Genomic DNA, 20,392 nt, shown 5'->3' with positions numbered 1-20,392 from the left:
CCTAAACTGACAGGATGGAGGGGAACGCAGACTGGCTTAGGACTATAGCCCCTAAACTGACAGGATGGAGGGGAACGCAACTGTAGACCTGAACTGGGGAAGATATACCAGGGGCATACATGCTGATGCTTCACCTTTCCAAAACGGCAGCGATTGAGACGGGGAGAATCTCCTCATCACCTAAAATATGGATCTCCACATAGGGTTATGGAGAGTTTTTAGAAGCAACGAAGAGGGCAAAGGTAAACTTCTCGCGATCGCAATAGACGACTGATCCATTGAGACAATCAGGCGTCATAACTGCATCATCAATTACAGATTATCTGCACACGTGCACAGGTAGAAACAAAGGAAAGATATTTCAGAAGGTATATCGGGTGATAAACCCCCCGGTTTCCCCCAAGGAAATTGCGGTCGCCATGAAGGTTGAGAGGGGAGGACCAAGCAAGTGGGTGGACCTGATCCTCAAGGAGAAGGGAAACTGAATGACTTAAACTTTCTAAGTTTGCAAAGAGAAAATATACAAATAATTTGAAATTTCAAGTGTGAAAAACCAAGAGCTGGCATCATTCTCAAAAGAAACTTAAGGTACATATGTCGTTAATAGTTTCTAGCTGGAGACTGCGCGGCTGGCTAAGCCTCACTGAAATTCGGGGGAAGAACTCGAGAGACAGTCGTGACTTGAGAATACTTTCCGGGAGACGATACCCAGATCCCACTGGAATTAGTTGTTAGACAGGCGAAGTTCAGATGATAGATGTATACCTAGGGAACTGATAGGCGGCTTAGCGTATTAGATAAGCCCTCTACATCGGATCATAAGATAATAGGCCGTGACTTATCTACAGGTGAGTGGTGACAGCACCAAAATAGATCTAGAAAATTTAGTGGAAGAATTGTCATTAACACATATGAGTCCCGCTCCGCTGTGCTATCCATTGTGGCTCGACAGTTGGCAAGCAAAGTACAGTTCTTGTCATTAACGCAACAGAAGTGTTCGATATCCTGCATACCCTCGTTTCGGCTTTTAGCAAGTCGATACATATCTCTTTCACCATCCCCGCTTTCTTTGCTTCCCGGTTGGCATTCTTATAAATTTGTCAATTGGCCAGCGTTTTATTGTCGAGAAACTTATGATAGAGGCGTTCCTTTTCACGGACCTGCATTTCAACATCGTCATTCCAAAGCCAAGTATCTCGGTTGATGTACCGCTTACCTGACTTGGTAACCCCGAGGGTTGCAGAGGTTGTTGCAGGAATATAGTCGATTTGCATTTTACTCTTCCAACTATGAAAAGTACGAAGATGAGACAATCGTTTGATGAACCATGTATTCATAAGTACACCCTCAATTCGCGCTGCAAATCTCTTCTCCCATGGTACCTGTTACCGTCTGCCTTTTCACCGACGTGATCATTAAGGTCGCCGACAATCAGCCGGCATAGTTTTTCATCGAGAAGTTGCCAGAAGGCATCTTTCCCGGCATCAGGTCGGCCTGTCTGTGGTGCGCACGCGGTGAAGAAGTAAACAGTGTGACCAACTGATATAATGGTGAGCTTTATCAGCCGATCATCAGATCGTTCGACTTCTTTAATGGCATCACGGAAACCCTCTGGGATGGCAATGCCAACACCGTATTCAGTGTGTGGACTACCAAAATAGAGAAGTTTATAGCAATTTTTACCGCGTTCGCGTTCAATGTCGCAGCTTTTGGCAACAGACCATCGGGTTTTTTACTGAGCGCAGATATCGATGCGCCTTTTCCAAAGGGCTCTTGTGAGTTCCTCGGTCTTTCCAGCTAGGGTGCTAACATTTAGCGTGCAGACACATACTTGTTTTGCTTTGCTCGGACTAAGTTACTTACTTACGTACCTGACGCCATCCATACGTCAAGAACCCTTGCCCATTTCTCGACAGGATCGGGTCCTGTCCTGCCGCGTCGACTGAGGTGGACGCCCTAGCATTTTTCCGATGCTTGTTACTCGATCCAATCATTTTATTTCTAATGACATGGGAAGCATTTTCTTAGCGAAAAAGCGACAACTGTGACCTATCATGACTTTGTTAGTAATAGTGCAATTTTCACGAAACTTGTTAGGATCATGCTCTATGTTCCAGCCTACATGCCTGGTGCTAGGATGAACTCAAGGGGAGTTCTGCAGCCAATTACTAAAAATGATAGTAATACACTATTATTAACTTTATTTGTAAAGGTGTTAGTATGAAGGGTACTTTGGAAGCTAGGCACTATAAAGTGGCAGCCTCCTGACTTTTAATAGATTGTTTGGTTGGGTAGTTTTTGAGAATGGGTGCGTTAAAGAAATTATCACTTTCAGCCCCCCTTACTCCCCATGATGATGACGTCATACACGTCTTAAATTTACGTGAAATGCAGAAATTTAACTTTCAATAACTCTGATAGTTATAGTTCAGGAATTATGTCCGATATTATCGCCTATACTGTTACTAAATTTTATACTTCTAGAATGAAGTTAAGGGGGGTTTCAGGTAAATTTAGAAAATATGATAATATACTATTATTAACTCCATTTGTGCATATATTGGAACGGGATGTATCTTGAGGCCAAGATTTTGTCCCGGCGCCTCAGTGTGATTTATTCCAGCTTTTCGTTTGGATAGGTTCTGAAAACGAGACCTTCTTCACTTTTTGGGGATTATATTTTGGGCCCTTTTTCCGCTATATTTTACCCAATATCAAAAGGAAGAAAGCTTTCGAAAAATAGATATTCTAGGTTTGGGCGAAGAACGATGGCGAGACTGTGGAGATTTAACCTATTGTTAATAATGGTGCGATTTCCACCAAATTTGGTGATATTAAGCTTTATATAATTATACTGTAAATAATATACACATAAATTATCATGGTTTTAAGATGAACTTAAGGGAGAGTTTTCAGCAAATTTTTTGAAGAAAATATATTGATATACTATTATTATCTTCATTTAAATAGACATTGGCACCGAATAATGCTGTTTTATGACTTTTCAAATGGGAAGTTTCTAAGAAAGGTCGCATGAAAGAAATTATCAATTGCCAACTCCCGGACTGTTCCCTTTTCATCACAGGTCAAAATCGAGACAGGTTTGAGTGACTAATTAAGACCTTTCATTTGACACCTCTTTTATTCGGTGAAAAAGTACCTGAGGTACACAGACAGACCGACAGATGGACGAACAGACTGGCAAACAGACAAACAAACAAAAGTGATGCAAATAAACAAAGCTGGCTAAATAATAATATTATTCACTTGGATTTTCATGGTATAAACCCAAACTAGGAACTGTGTCTGATATTAACAATTTTAACTTGTTCATATGTACATACATATGTAATTGCGAGAACGACTATTGGTCTGAAGCTGCAGAGAGCAGTGCTCACGCAACATTAAGAATGTATGAGTTAATACAATCATGCACTTTGCTTTGTTTCAAAGTTAAAAGATATAACCAAATCAAAATTTCCTGTTAAAAGAGATAACTTAAAATAACTTGCTCAGTGCTGTGTTGCCTCGCGAATGTAAAACTTTTCCATCCCTCGAAAATATTCAATTAGAATAAATGTACGAATTCTTGCTCCAGTAGAAGTTCGAAAGTCTAGATTGGTTCGAAAATACTTACTACCCCCTCTACCCCTCTACTATGGATAATTGCGTTTATATCCGTAAAATTAAATTAGTTAAAGGTGAATATGCTGGGTTAAAGTAAGATGAATTGAAAGTTGGAGGGCCCGACCATATCTGCACAGTAACAGCAGCAAGTAATTATGCATAGTGAAATTCCGCATAGAACAAATAACCATTGTCATTAAGTTCCACGACGCTTCGTTGCTTTACGTTCCAGATATTCTTTTGCCGAATTCCGCCACTTTCAGTCATAGTCGATTTGTCACATAACGCATTTATCTCCGCGGTGGAGCTCACTAGGTTAAATTTTAGCCGGAATAATATCAAAGAGATGAGTGGAACCTTATTTTTGGGTTTACGTTAAATCGACTAAGCAGATTGACCGAGCACACATTTAATGGACTAAAATCTTTGTCTTTTCTGAATCTGGAAGGGAATAAAATTTTTAACATCGATGACAACCTTTTCGGTGACAGCTTTTGGCTTCAAAATGTGAACTTTCGAGGAAACCTTATCACCCACATTGGTGTAGGCGTTTTCGATAAGAATAACTTTTTAACTTTTGTGGATTTATCTGGAAACCAATTTAGAGAAGTCGATGGTTAAGATTTGAAGATTGCGTTAGTATTCATTTCATCTATTTATCTCGTAACCATCTTCAAGAATAATATTTAGTCGTTAATGAAAATCTCAATATTCTGGATGCTGAATTACAAACAATAAATATAAACTGCGCCGACTTCAACGGAGGTAACTCCCGCCGACTCACCATACCGGACCATTTAACAGATTTGTACTTTGCTTAGATCATAGTTGGTTCCAAAGAAAAAAGCAACACGCAAATAAGTTTACGGCTCCTATTGATCATCATCTCTAAAAGGAGCAAGAAGCTTGTAAAAATTGGCTATCACGGAATAAGGCGCATGGAAAGCTGATAAAGTGAAAATAGGCTTTCAAACGCTAGTTTAAATAACTTCAATTTGCTCTCATAGTGGCACTACAAGCGCGGTGACTAAATTGGAACTTGCGGAGATTCATCGGATCAACAGTGATAAGAGAGCTTATGGTTTGGGTTCGGTTCATAAAAGAGCCCTTAAGCTCACTATTCACATCAAGTTTAGCTCGTCGAAAGAAGCAGAAGCTAGTTCTGCAACGGAAACCTAATAAGGAACCGGAAGACCCATCATCATACTGCCCGGTTTGTCTTATACGCACGATAGGAAAGAACCTAGAAAGGGTCATTTATAATAAACTTCTCCCTATGATGGGATAGAGGGGAGGTCTACCAAAGCAAAAATGTATTTTCATTAAACTTCAACAATTGACTCTCTAGGCGTGGTTTTCAAGCTGGCTTGTCAGCTTTCTCCAGCCGCATTTCAAGTGCTTGATTCTCACATGATGAATATTTTGTTCAATCTAGTCTAGTTTCAACTGCCCCTGGTGACCATGCCACAAAAACTCGCTTGATATATTGTTTCTATTATATTTAGCGCTGACAATGCTGCCCAACTATCTGAATAGATTTAAACGGTGAGACCTCACTATTTTTGCAGAAAACATTATTTTGCTGGCAATAAAATGGCATTTATCTCTGCCTGGATTATGGTCGTAAATTTTCCGAAAGGTCGAGCCCGATCTGTCTCCCATGGCTGACTCGTCAGTGAAGATTATTAGGTCAGTAATCCCAGAAGACTCGTGGACATTTATCGACCATTTTTCTCTCCCGGTGATTACGATGGAGAATATCTTTTTAAAGACAAATCTAGAATCGGAAGGCACCAAAGTCACCTGATGTTTGCCAAGGATGGACGCATGACTATATCATTCGCAGCCTTTTTACGCTCCAAATTAGCATGCCTATATCCGCCCTTAGTTGTTTTTCTTTTCATCTCCAAGTAACGGGGTGTAGATTTCGGAAAGCTTCGAGTGCCATTGGCAACAAAGTACTCATCTAGTCATACTCACGAAACTGACATAGCAGCTTCTTGCTATTAACAAAGTTCAGTTTCGGGTAACTGACGATGCTTGCATATAAAAAAGTGGCCTTTATTTTAAAGGAATCTTTTATAATGGAAGTCCCCAGGTCTTCCCTATCACAGTGCTAGCACGAGTGCAATTGACCGGTTTTCTGATATTGTTCCTGGATATGGTGTTTCCACACTACTTTGTAGTCAGCACGTACTCTTAAATGCTTGACTTTTTATCAGTTGGGTCGCCCCTAATAAAAAGTGCCGCACAGCGTTACTACTGAATATAATTAGTCCCATCTTCCTTGCGTCCACCGTGAGTCGATTGTGGAGAAGCAACTGTGGAATACCAGCAGAATTGTGTTCAGAAGTGCGCATTCTGCCGATAATTATTACCGCTACATAGTCCGTAAATGCTCGAACCTTTCTGTCTGCCCAGAAGCTATAGCAAGATGTTAGTTACCAGGAGTCATAACAAAGGAAACAGAACCCTTAAAACAGCCTGCCTTAATAGACTTCTGTCCTCGTGGATCTGCCTCAAATCCAACTGACAGCTGATTAACAGCGGATCGATTCCATGCTGTCTAGCCACGTCGCAAATCGCCGTGAACAAAATATCATCTTTTCACTTTGTTCCATGAGTTCATAGAGTACTGTATCCGTGGATTTGCCTTTCTGGTACACAAGTTGCCTACAGCTAGGAATGTGTGTATCCATCATCTACCGATCTATAATTCTTTCAGTAGAAAGAAAAATTATACTGACCGGTCGGAAGCTTTTCGCGTCAATTTTGAAGTTGCCCTGAGCGAGTTAGTCTTTTCATAAATGCTCATCTTTCTAGCTTTTTGAGCCTTTATATCAACTACAGTCAAATGCTGAATCAGACTTTAGAGCTCTGTTAAAGAGCAGTCACTCTGCTCTGTTTTACTCTATCTCAGTTGGTGTTGGTGTTTTACCCTTCGTTGGTGTATTGAATAGACAGCTCTCTTAGCAAGCTTCTCTCATGCTAATTGTGATCATTTGATTCGCCTACCAGCGGTCGTACCTCGGCACTCAGATGTACTTTGTATGTCGCCCAGTCTGTCCTCGCGGATTCTGAAATAAAGTTGAAGGTTGAAGATGAATCCATACCTCTTACAAAATTAATGCGTCTGTGACCCGAGGTCGTGATATCGTTTGATACTCTCCATTCTTCAACAAAGGTTGCCATGTCAGTAGATGCCACCATGAAGTCGAGGTATGAAGTGAGTGAAGAAAGTGGGTTGGTTCATAATCAAAGCTTAGGATCGGAATATCGAGTCTTACCAGGTACTCTAATAATATCGACCTCCTACTATCGGCTTCAGGCCTTTACTTTCGGTATATCAGCATGTTCTGATGAATGTTCTACTAGGAACTTCGTTCTCGTCATCATGAAACCATTGGTGCACAACCGGTCGGCATGTCGGAAATTTGCACCCCTGATTTCTCTAACAACAACCCATGAATCTTAAATAAGGTTGTGGCCTTGGTTGTAGTCGGAAAACAACCTGAAGATATTGAAGGATGCGCTGATGATACCACCAGAGCCATAAAAGCGTTGCTAGAGATAGTTCAGCTTAACTTATGGAAATAGGAGATGAAGCCGGTCATTTTTACCACCCGTAGGAAAAGGAATTTGATTGACCTCAAAGCCGATTATCAGAAATCTAATGGTGATGGTTAACGCGCAGGTTATTTTCAAATGAAACCTGGATTACGCCTCTGAGGACGCACCAAATAGCAGCATGTCACTAGGAAGAATGTTGCCTAACAGTGGAGGCCCAACATACAATCAAACTAATCAACCAACCCATATCCGGCGGTGGTCTGGAATGAAGCACTAGCATTTAAAACCAATGGGGGGAGAAAAAACATGATTTATCGCTTAATGGTGCTAAAGGTATCCAGCGTCTCCAGGAAAATACCAGGCGGGCAGCCGTTTTATTCCGGGAATTGCCCCGATCGACATTCTGGAAGGTAGAGTCCGTTTAGTATGATAAAAGGAGAGTGAAGCAGCAACAGTGGAATTACTTGCAAAAAGATAGCTGCACCCACACACAGATTTCCCTACGACATGGAGAAATTAACTGCCATCCAACACAATTTCAATTAGTCCCAGCGAGTTAGGCTTAAGAGTGCATTCAAAGTCTTCCCTGCTTGTTGTAAAAGGCAACCAAAAGTGAAAGAAGTTTATTGACTGGCAAATTCCGAAACTTTACTACTACCCTAAACATGAACAAAACATAGCTATCAAAACCTCATTATGATTTCTGAAATGTGCGCACGCTCGTTTTCTCAAACTAGAAGGAGTAAGTTAGACATTATAGGCCTAAACGAAGTAAGATGATGCGACTCTAAACAGTAATCCTCTCCCTCTTCCGGCAATGCGCTTTCGTACTCTCGTAGCAGAAGCGAACCCACTGTCGGATTGTTTCTGATGGCTGCCAATCTCTTGGCCTTGGTCGACTTGTGACAGGATTCTGACTACAAGATTCTGGTCCAGGTTGAGGAACATCATAATCGTGCAGTACTATGTACCAAAGAAAACTTCGAATATAGTGGAGCAGGAGAGAATGGGATCACTGGGAACACTGGGATTGTGATGGGTGATCTGAATGGACATGTGATGCCGACCGTACGATAATTGTGCGAGGTTCAAGAACCACTGACATCGGCTTCGAAAGAGATCACCATCTGATGGTCGCGAACGTTCGCTTTCTCTGGCACTTGTTGCATTGTTCGGTCGCTTGTATCATCCAGCTGTCTCTTGAATGTGAGAGAGTTACCATCCGATCGGACGGCAGATATACTAAGTAATCTGCCTGAGAATATCCATGAGAATTGAGCACCCATTAAAAACGCTCTTTTCGCGAATTTTACACATGCCGTTGGTCACATCCCCAAAGGGGATCATAAAATCTGCCTGATTACGGAATTATTGCTGCATCTGCAGTTCCCGCAAATCTACTACTTTTACCCGTACAGATATAAGGGAATTCGAAGACCTTTCCCAGAGAGTGGAAAAGGAAATGCTCGTTAAGGAAAAAAGGGCACCAGTTTCAAGTGCGACAATTGGGGGGCTAACTGCGTGCTCCTGGGCGTCGTATAGTCCTGGATCGCATGAAAAAACATCTCAAAACTGGATTGGCCGAGAGCAAGCTGACTTCCGCTTATCAACATCCCGCGGATCATCTTAGAGTATGCACGGAGTTTCGATGTTCACCTGCTTTTCAGCGATTTCGTGAATGCGTTCGACAGCGCGAATAGGGAGTATATTTGCCGTAGTCCAGGCAGTGGGGGCATTTTAAAGCACCTAATAGCTATTATCAGAGCGATCAAATGTCACGTTCTGCATCGAGGTGAACTCTCAGCAGAATTTTAGGTCAAAAACGGAGCCAACCACGACTGTTATTTCTTCTTAATTTTTAAGGTATTGTGTAAACACAAAACCTTATTAAAATCGGTTTACCGTCTGTCTGTCTGTCCGTCTGTCTGTCTGTCTGTCTGTCTGTCTGTCTGTCCGTCACACGCATTTTTCTCAGAGACGGTTATAGCGATTGACACCAAATTTGGTAGAAGGGTGGGAACTGTGAACGCTCACGCATATAGTGCGTTACATCCTTTTACGACGAATGTAAGGGGGGTCCCCATACATGCAAAAGGGGTGTGTAAATTTTTTTTTCATCAAATATAGTCATGTGGGGTATCAAATTAAAGGTCTCGGTTAGTACTTTCCGAAGCCAGTCTTAGTTTTGACATTTGTTGAAAAGGTGGGGAGTGCGGGTGGTTGAAAGTGATCATTTTTTTAACGAACCCATTCTCAGAAACTAGTCAACAGAAAAAACTGAAAAAAATCAGGGGGCTGCCACTATATGGTCCCTAGGCTCCGAAATACCCTTCATACCGATAGCTGTTCAAATCAAGGTAATAATAGTACATTACTATAATTTTCAGTAATTGACAGGAAAACCCTCCTTAAGTTCACTCTAGAATCACAGAATTTTGCAGCAATGTAGGCTACAGTATAGAGCATGATCCTGCCAAATTTGGTGAAAATCGCACTATTACTAACAAAGTTATACTAGGTCAAAACTATCGCTCCTCTGCAAACTCAAGACTATGAATATCAATATCACTTGAAAGTGGCTATTTTCACGTAATATATGCATATTTTACGTGCTATATGCTAATGGGGCAAATGCACACTCAAATCTCTTTATAAAAGAAATACACAAAACCTTTCATACCTGAAGCATCTAGCTTCCGGTTTCCCAACTTGATTATTCTGCCTTGTCTGGATGACGTGGAGGAATTCAATGTATCATAATTCGATATCATTCTCAATCACCTCGACTATCTTGATGACATATATTTGCTCTCTAACTGAGACATGGAGTTTGGGCGGATTGAATCTTATAGAGTTGGACAATACAGACACCAAGCAATCAAGATTCTAAGTCTTGCCAGCATCTTAGACCACGATCAATTTGTTTATCAAGGAAGCTAGTTCTGCCTTTGCTAACTTGTTTAAATTCTGAAAATGCACTTACCTTAATACCAAGATCAAGTTTACATTGTTCTGTGCTAGTCTTCTTTCTATGTTGCCATATGGGACTGGGACATGGAAAGTGACCCCCTCTGTCATTCACTTGGGCACTTGGTGCAGAACAGTAAAGGGGCAGGGCGGACGTCTTGGGAATTTCACACGGTTTCTGTCAGGACGTGGTGTTTATAGGAAGTACCTATGCCTATTCTGGTTGGATGATTTTCCCTTTTTTCCGAAATGTGGCTACACACTTAAAGACCTATACAACCATAAAAAGGCAGAGGGTTAAACGATTTTAATAAGGTTTTATGTTATATCCCACAAAATCTCAAAAATGGCATAATTTCGTACAAACAAGTGAGTATGTGTTTGGGAAGAAATTGATATATCCTCGACCCTCCAAAGAAGCATTAACGAAAGCAGCTCCTGAAGATACAGGGTGCGGCAGCATAACTTCCTTTTTTAAAATGCGCGCCACTCAGTTAGTTGATGTCATAGCGGACCGCTAGTGGTCTCGTTCAAGAGGGGATACTGTAAAGTTTTGTCCTGACATCATGCGTTGTTATAGTGAGGAGCGTGCCTTTGGTGTTGAGGTTTACTTTTCAAGCGGATGTTCGGTTATTGCAACACAGTGTGCATTTCGGAATCGCTTTAATTTAGCCCCGTTGGCTCCCGTCCCAGACCGCAAATCAATTGTTACATGGGTCACTACATTCAGACAAACTGCAAGTGCGACAAAAGGAAGAAGTGGAGTCCCTCGGCCCGTTAGATCACCTGAGAACATTGAAGCAGTGAAAGCGTCAATGTTGCGATCGCCACGGCGTTCTGCGCGCAAACAGGCATCTGCCCTTGGACTATCCGATCGTTCTGTGAGAAGAATTCTTCGTGATGATCTTCATTTTCATCCCTATAAGATGGCGATAGTGCAGGAACTTTCAGAACGTGACTTCAATTCTCGGATGAACGCGTGTGAGCTTCTTCTTGATGTCGCTCCCGAGGGTGCTATTGTTTTTTAAGCGATGAAGCCCATTTGCATTTGTGTGGGTCGGTTAACAAACAAAACATGCGCTACTGGGCTGACACCAACCCTCGAGAATTGCATCTAAAGCGTTTGCATTCACCCAAAGTCACAATGTGGTGTGCAATTTCCTCAGCTGGAATTATTGGTCCCTGGTTTTTTGAGGAAAATGAGGTTACAGTGACAATGAATTCGGACCGGTATGTAAACATGCTACAGAATTTTTTTTTCCACGGAAAATTTGCATTTGGGGGACACTTGGTTCCAACAACAGCACACACTTCAAGAGCATCGATGGCTGTTTTGAGGGAACACCTTCCAGAGCGCCTTATCTCAATTAGAGGCGATTTGGAATGGCCGGCACACTCTCCCGATCTGTCCCCTTATGATTTTTTTCTATGGGGTTTTTTGAAATCCCGTGTTTATGTGAACCGTCCAAGAACCCTACAAGATTTGAAGACCAACATCCAAGAAGAAATTGCCAACATAACACCTGCTATGCTAACAAGAGTAATGACAAGCGCCAGAAATCGGTTTACGCAATGTATGGAGAATGGGGGACGTCACCTAACAGATTTGATCTTCAAAACAATGTAAATAAAAACTTTAGACATGTACCTACATTATAAAAACTAAATAAATATTTTCCGATGCATACAATAGTTTTTATTGAGTTTTGAAAAAAGGAAGTTATGCTGCCGCACCCTGTACTATTATTAACTTTATTGACGCAGATTTCAGAATGAGGTCTATGATCAGGCCTAGATTTCGTTTAGATACACCACTATGATTTTTTTCTGATTTTTCGATTGGATATGTCCGGGGAACGAGACGTGTTACACTTTTTGAGGGTCATATTTTGAGCTCTAACTCCCCTACGTTTCACTCGATATCAAATATGGGACTAATTTCGAAAAGTACTAATTGAGCCCTTTAATTTGATATCCCCTCATGCCCATATTCTATGGAAAAAATGTACACCTCCTTTCGCATGATTCAGAGACCATACGTTCTTACCAAATTGCGTGAGAATCGGTCTAGCCGTTTCCGAATAAATCTGGTATGAGTTATAGACAGACAGACAGACGAGCATACACCCATCGAATCGTTTCTAAGAAGGTTTTATTTCACATAAAACCCTAAAAACATAACTTTCCGCTTAATAGCGCTAAGGGTATGCGGCGTTTCCAAAAGAATTCCAGACCGGCACCGTGCATTTTTGCAGGAGTGGTCCTGATGGATATTCTGGAAAGTAGAACCCTGTCTGTACGATAAAAGAAGAGTGAAATTACTCATAGAAAGATGGCTGGACCCACACTTTTAAAAAGGGAATTAATTTTCGACCCGGCGAAATTACCTACCATCTGACACAATTTCAATTTGTCCCACATGAGGTAGGCTTAAGAATAGACTCAAAGTCTTCCCTGCTTGTTGTAAAACGACAACCAAAAGGAGTAGAAGTTTGATGACTGGTAAATTTCGAAACTTTGCTACTGCCGAAACTTCAACAAAACCCCCAGTTAGGACTGATCTGATGGCTACGGACCCTGGTCATCAAAAGCGCGCAATAATTAGTTCCTGAAATGTGCGCATACACGCTTTCTCCAACTAGAACAAGAATTCCCACTATATAAATTGGGCATTCTGGGCATAAGTAAAGTAAGATGATATAACTCTGGAGAGAACACCCCTTCTTCTTCCAGCAATGCGCTTTCGAACTCTGGTAGCAGACGTGAATCCGGTGTCGAATTGTTTCTGAGGACTACGGATCTCTTGCCTTGGGGGTCGGTTTGTCACAGGATTCTGACTCCAAGATTCCATCGAGGTTGAAGACCATCACGAGCGTGCTATGCACCAAGGAAAACTTCCAATATTGTGGAGAATAATGGTTTCTTTGAGAATTTACACCTATTTCAGGAGAGCATTCCTAAAGGTGACACTGGGATCGTGATAGGTGATCTGAATGGACATGTGATGAGAAAACACGGTCTTTCCAACGTAGCGATAATTGTGTGAGGTTCAAGAAAGGCGCTGACATCGTCTTCAAAAGGGATCACATTTCTCAGTCATATCGCCAGGAAGATCATAAGATCTGGCTGACTGATATGAAGAACGGAAGGTCTTGAAGGCTCTATTGACTGCTGCGAATGATGGAGGGTGTGATGCACTCGATCTTCAATACCTGAATCCGGGGAAGTTCCCATCATCTAGACTATCAATGCATTCAAACGGAGCAAAAGCACTGAGCTTAATGGTCACCCCGCAGAGCTAGTTATTGTTGCATCTGCAGTTTCTGCAAATCTATTACTTTTACCCGTACAGACATAATGGAAATCGTAAACTTTTCCCAGAGAGTGCAAAAAGGAATGCTCGTTAAGAAAAGAATGGCACCCGTTTCTAGTATGACAATTGGCTAACTGCGTCCTCCTTGCCGTCACATAGTCCTCGATCGCATGAAGAAATATCTCGAAAGCATTACAGACCGAGAGCAGGCTGGCTTCCCCTCATCAACACCCTTAGAGCAGTTCGCGGAGTTTCGATATTCACCTGCTCTTCGATATCGTGAAGGCGTTCGGCAGGGTGAACAGGGAGTGTATTTGCCGTGGTCCAGACATTGGGAATATTTTGGATAATCTAATAGCTATTATCAGAGCGATCAAATATCACGTTCTGTATCGAGGTGAACTCTCAGCGGAATTTGAGGTCCAAAGCGGAGCCCACCAGGACTGTTATTTCTTCTTGTTGATGGTATCGTTTTTTATTCTGCCTTGTCTGGATGACGTGGAGGAATTCGATGTAATTCGATATCTTTCTCAATCACCTCGACTATCTTGATGACATATATTTGCTCTCTAATTGAGACATGGAGTTTGGGCGGATTGCTTTGGATCTAGAGAGTCTTAGAGAGTTGGACTGAATACAGACACCAATCAGTCAAGATTCTAAATCTTGCCAGCATCTCAGACCACGATCAATTTGTTTATTAAAAAATCGTGACTTCAATACAGCCTTTGCTAACTTGTTTAAATTCTGAAAATGCACTTACCTTAATACCAAGATCAAGTTTACATTGTTCTGTGCTAGTCTTCTTTCTATGTTGCCATATGGGACTGGGACATGGAAAGTGACCCCCTCTGTCATTCACTTGGGCACTTGGCGCAGAACAGTAAAGGGGCAGTGCGGACGGCTTGGGAATTTCACACGGTTTCTGTCAGGACGTGGTGTTTATAGGAAGTACCTATGCCTATTCTGGTTGGATGATTTTCCCTTTTTTCCGAAATGTGGCTACACACTTAAAGACCTATACAACCATAAAAAGGCAGAGGGTTAAACGATTTTAATAAGGTTTTATGTTATATCCCACAAAACCTCAAAAATGGCATAATTTCGTACAAACAAGTGAGTATGTGTTTGGGAAGAAATTGATATATCCTCGACCCTCCAAAGAAGCATTAACGAAAGCAGCTCCTGAAGATATAAAGTTATTCGGATTCCTTAATAAAGAATGAAGTAAAAAGTCTCGTCGAGTGGGATGAACAACTTTTCCAAGTTGTGATGAAAATGTTCCATCCCTGCTCAACGTTGAATCAATTAAAGGTTAGAGAGTGGTGGCAAACTCCCACATAACAATTCACTAAATCTGATATACAGCTACACTCTCTGACTATTTTAGTTAATTGTCAAGCTACCCTGATTTCGTTCAATCGGAAAAACAAGGGGTATAACTTTAGCATAATAAGCACTTCCCAGGAAGGAAAAATTCCAACCACATCTTCTGACCTTTATTTACTGATGTGTGGTGATGGCAATTTACATTTCGCGATAACTTCCAAGTCACGCGACACCATCCTTCCTGATTTCAGTCCTTCGCTTTTATCCAGATTGCAAAAATACGTCAACGGAACAGTTGTGCACTCGAGCTTTTAATGAACATGTGAATTAGAATCACCTGCTTCATTAAACGGTTGCATGCAAGACAAACCATTTCATCCTTTTTTGCAAATGCGCTGAAAGTCAAACACCGCAACTGTGCGTCTGGGTTTTGATAGAGGGAAAGGGGATTGTTCCTGTTGATAACTGGAATATGATTTATTAAAACGTTCCTTGCACATTCACGTGTACTTTGAGTAATAATGAACTCACGAGTAGGTTTACTGTTTTGATGGTAACATCTAGTATCGTGCTAATTGTTTATCCTTTCTCGTTTAGAGGTAGATGTCCTTTCAACCTCGCTTTTATTTTTCCATTGAAATAGTGAAATCAAAAACTATATGGGTAGAAGCAATGCAATGAATGATTATCATAATAGAACAATGCCCTTCTAGCTGTAACAAAACAAGCTTTGCAGTAGCTCTTCTAGATACAGGAGTCGAATACTAATAAGCTAGGTCAGGTACTATAGCCCCACAACGGAGGTAATAAAAGTATTTGGCATGGACATTCCAATAATAAATCACATATCAGATGGTTATCAACCCCGAAACCGCTATCATAACTACTACATGAGCAACACAGCTGACCGTACGTTTGGAGTGCTTTGCGTATACAACTCGAGGTAATTATACGTTTCGGTATTCCAACCATAGAGTCCAGCAAATGACATAATTTAGAAACGCCTCGACGATTTGCCACTATGAATACCAATTTAATAAAAATTCATTTCAAAACATTGCAGTATGAGTGGCCAATATGCTGCTGCGATCTTAAGGTGAACAAAATGTGACGTATTTTAGTAGAAAAAAGAAAAATTCAAGGTATCTTCGCGATGGCTTCTAGTATATAAATGGCTGATGGCCCGGAGGCAATTATCAATCAGTTGTTCTTTCTCATTGGAAAAGCACCTACACCCAAAACTTAATCAACATGTTCAAGTTCGTCGCTATCGTCCTCATGGCCCTCATTGCCTTCGTCGCTGCCAAGCCTGCAGTTCTAGCTCCACTTGCCTACAGCGCTCCTTTGGTCGCAGCTCCAGCTTCAGCTGTTGTATCCCAGGAATACCACGGAAACGGATTTGTCTCGCCATACGTAAGTGCTTATTCAGCACCGTTTGTTGCTGCCCCAGCTGCCTATTCTGCTCCTCTTCTATTGTAAATATGGATAAAAACTAGGACGAAACAGGATTAAATTTGAACCCGCATGTTATGAAAGGATTTCTGCGTAAATTGGAAATGAGAATAAAAACGATTGCATTGGAAAAATTGTTTCTTTTAATCAATATATTTATTATCCCTCTTTGTTTGTTTGTTTATCTGAAATTTAGCAGGATTATATGAAGAGCCCGTGACCTTTGCGTGCTGGATAACTGCTGATAATCCCGGGATTTAAAACCCAACTCGAACAGATTACGCAGTACAAATTAAAGATCGTACTGTTTGGTGAGAGCTTGGAAACAACATTGGGAATTTAAGCGAGAAAACAAAGCCTGGTTTGACTAGAGAGGAGTACTAAGAGGAGGCATTAACCAGAACAAACAAAACGGGACTAGGTAGGGTAGGTGTACGCATGTACGCACTAAGGGTTGCTTTATTGTTGAATCATTCAACAATGAGCCTTATCACCGCAGCTTATAATGCATTGGCTCCCAAAAGGAAAATGCCTTTAGGCAAATAACTCGTTTACTAGTGGACGCCTGAAACTTCGATAGATTGCTCAGCGCTCAAGAGGCCAAGACGAGGTGGTGCTTAGAATGGCAGAGTATAAGAGTGGGAAAAAGAAACTCCGCCTGTCCACGAATGACAAAAAGCACCAGGTCCGGACAGTATTCCCAGCGGAGTGTTGGAACTCATATGTAAATACAAGCCACACTTGGTATATTAGACATAGCAGGGAAGCGGCTTGAGAAGCTTACCAAGCCACAACTGACTGACACAATACGTGCTGCGGAAACTACTCACCAGTAGAATATGGTTTTAGAGCGGTGCGGTTCACAATTGATGTCATTGAGCATGCAGTTCGGCAAAATTGGTTGACACACCCAGTCGCCATCGACTGGAAGTGGTGCTCCTTGTGACACTCGAAGTAAGAAATACCCATAATTCTGCGAGGTAGTGCGACATGATTGAGGCAACTGAAAATCGCTTTCGTATTCCAGGCTACTTATTGCCGATGTTGAGGGACTATTTAAAGGACCGTGCCCTACTCTACGAGACGCGAGAAGGACAGTGCAGGTAGCATCTGGGGGGGGGGGGGGGGCTCAGGGATCTATCCTTAGTGCAGGCCCTTAGAACACCTTATACGATAACCTTCTACGACTCGAGATCCCTGATGAATCCGATCTGGTCAGATATGTGGACGATGTTGCGGCACTGGTTGCCACACGCACGGTTGAGCAAGCTCAGCGCACACTGGGAATGGTGGTGCGGTGAGTAAACAGATGGATAGCTGTGCATGGATTTTTCCCAGCTCTGAAGAAAACTGAAGTCGCTGTGCTGACCAAGGAGAAACTTCCTGCCCACGGTAAAATACCTCGGCATCAGATACGAAGATGAACTTGTTCGAACAAATTCGCAACACCACAATGAATCCTGCGGTTTGAATGTTTGCGATCTGATCCTGAGGATCCTGATCCAGGAAATATCACTTGCTTATGAGTGCAATCCAGAAAGGCGAGGGACTCTTTGAGTTGCGTCGGCCTATCGTACTATTTCGGAGCCAGCTGGAATAGCAATAGCAGAAGTGATTCCGATCATTCTCCATTCTGGAGAGCGGAGCACTACATACCTCAGAAAAGATGAGGGAAATAAGGAAACTGTCGCTTGTAAAGAGAAAGCCGTACTGTCTGCGCATGATAGCAATCTTGGGTGATAAAATCGATAGGTAAGTGGACCATACATCTAATAAAAAACGTGCGAGCTTGGATCAGTCAAAAGCGCAGTGAGGTTGACTATTACCTATCCCAGCTGCTCAGTGGACACGGGCATTTTCAATCTTACCAGCACACAATCGGGAAATCACGGTCGTCAGACTGTATTTATTTCAAGGACGTGATGGATGATGTCTGCCACAGCTGTTTCTTCTGTAGAAGGTGGGTCCCCGAACACCATTATTGAGGCCATGCTGCAGAGGGAAGACACGTGAAGAAGAGTGACACGTTACGCTCAAGGCATTCTTAAAAAGAAAAATATGAAAATGGATAGGAGAGATGCCAGAGTAGCTGAGGCTCTCCGGATCCTTGGGGTTTTGCTCCTATGCTGAATAGGCGTGGCCTGAGGTAATCTCTCAAACGGTTTCGGGTCAGACTCCTGGATGCTTCAGGAAGATGTTTTAATCGGCAAGAGTTCGGCACTTTGTGCGTAAATACATTTCATATCCCCACCCGAAAAAATATTAGATCTCCTAACGGTCAGTTTCCAGCACTGCCAACTAAACAACCCCATCATCAACTCAGAACAAGCCCGTAGCCGATTCGCTTTATGAGCCTATAAGTCAAGGAATTCCCTTCACCATCGGGAGAAAGGGAATTTGTTAGGTCAAAGAGCCCCATCTGGTGCTTCCACGGATCTAGCTCAATCTGCTTTGATAGAAAATAACCCGAACGTGTCTGCATACAGTTTCTGACGAATCCCACTCGACGTTCCACAAGAATAAAATGTCGTCTACCACATCCATTGCGAAACACTTAGTCAGAGGGTCGTGTCTTACCGGTCTCCAGAGAATTGGTATGTGACTCCATGGGCCATGGCTCTTGTCTGTCAAGATGGTGAGGAGGTGGCGATAGGCACACCCTGAACGGGGTGAATCTATTACCACCAAAACGCTACGGATCTAGATTGGGAAATCGGACAATAACTGCCACCATCCAGCGTGCTATCCGAACCGTGCTTGACCTTAGCATGTTCAAAGTGTTTTAAGCAGGCTATGACAAAGCGTATATTCTAACCGCCATAGTTTGGGAATCAAATGATAATTTATAATACGAAACCACACCAACAAATAAGCAGGACCTTAAACCGCAGAAAAACTGGTCGATCAGGCGGACCCGCACCTCGGCAATAACAATAATTTGATTGGCAGTTCTGTATGAATACACTCAAGAAGCGAAAAGTTGGGAAGTCCAGCAGTTTTGCAAAACTGAACAGTAGTTTCTCTGAAGACCACAATTGACCAAGGTACTTGATCAGAAGCCATGGACCAGCAAATGCTCTTTTGAGGTCAGCATGCAGACATAAGGAAATAAACAAGCTTCAGTCGCGCAGACGTTAAATAATATCCGCGCTATTTGGGGCAAAACCTAAAATCAGATGAGACCTTTTGAAAAAGTTTAGAACAGACCTAAACCTACAACAGCGAAATCGAAGAGGCGGCGAACAGCAAAGGTCAGCCCGGAAGGAGAGAATGCTCCCCAGAAACCCGAATTCGAACCCAAGAATTGGAAATCTTTGGTGGATTTCGGACGAAATTAGTAGCTAGAAGGCCTGGAGCTATGCTAATGCGGTGAAAGGCATCCTACTATCCATATCATCCAGCTTTTTCTGGAGCAAATTATCGCTCGTGAGATGGGGGGGGGGCAATAAGGACAAGACAAACGGCATTCCTGGAGATCTATCTGGGTCCATTGTACATTGGGTAATAAACTTCACATGCGGATGTTGTAGGCAAGGGGGCAATCTTCTGAATATCGGGGCTATAGCCAGGCGGCAGACTAACTATATCGAAAGAAAATTGACAATCCTTCTAGATGGTATCCCGAATTATTGATACTAACATGACAGATTCCATTGCTCCAAGAAATTTAACAACGATGGAACAACAGGGCGGTGTGACAGCGGGTCATTGATCAATGAAGAACGCCAAGACCTAATGGGTAAACACACCTGTATATTTCTGAAGAGAAGAACACTTTTGATGGCGTGCTCATCAATTTTCTCGGGCAAACTATTCAAAATGTCCGTTCAGCAAGATAGTTTTCCCACTTTCGAATGGCAGTCGGATCTCGTTAGCATACCATGAGTCGAAGAGTCTTAGCTCCCCACACCTTCGATAAGATGCGGATGCGATACGTGAGTGAAGACAAACGACCATCAAATGATGTGATGCGCTGAGTTACTCATAGAAAGCAATGCAATGCAACACTATTGAGAAGTTCCTTCTGGACTCGAATCTTGTAGATAATTTTTTGGTTGATACCGGTTCCCAGGACATGAAGGCGCGACTAGTGGATGCGGCAATCATTAATTCAATACCGGATACACGTTTGCT

General features: G+C 42.2%; 1 protein-coding gene across 1 annotated transcript; it reads left to right on the top strand.

Annotated features, from left to right (window-relative positions):
* The first annotated feature begins 15,986 nt into the window (after positions 1–15,986).
* Positions 15,987–16,392, top strand: LOC119649031. Its single transcript, XM_038050988.1, has one exon. It carries the CDS (start codon positions 16,058–16,060, stop codon positions 16,283–16,285), a length of 228 nt encoding a protein of 75 aa, XP_037906916.1. The 5' UTR covers positions 15,987–16,057; the 3' UTR covers positions 16,286–16,392.
* The last annotated feature ends 4,000 nt before the right edge of the window (positions 16,393–20,392 follow it).

This window comes from Hermetia illucens, chromosome 2, assembly GCF_905115235.1.
Source record: "Hermetia illucens chromosome 2, iHerIll2.2.curated.20191125, whole genome shotgun sequence".
NCBI classification, from domain to species: domain Eukaryota; kingdom Metazoa; phylum Arthropoda; class Insecta; order Diptera; family Stratiomyidae; genus Hermetia; species Hermetia illucens.
This window is presented reverse-complemented; position numbering and strand designations above follow the sequence as displayed.

Coding starts and splice junctions, on each gene's coding strand:
- LOC119649031 (XM_038050988.1), top strand. CDS start 16,058: ATGTTCAAGTTCGTCGCTATCGTCCTCATGGCCCTCATTGCCTTCGTC.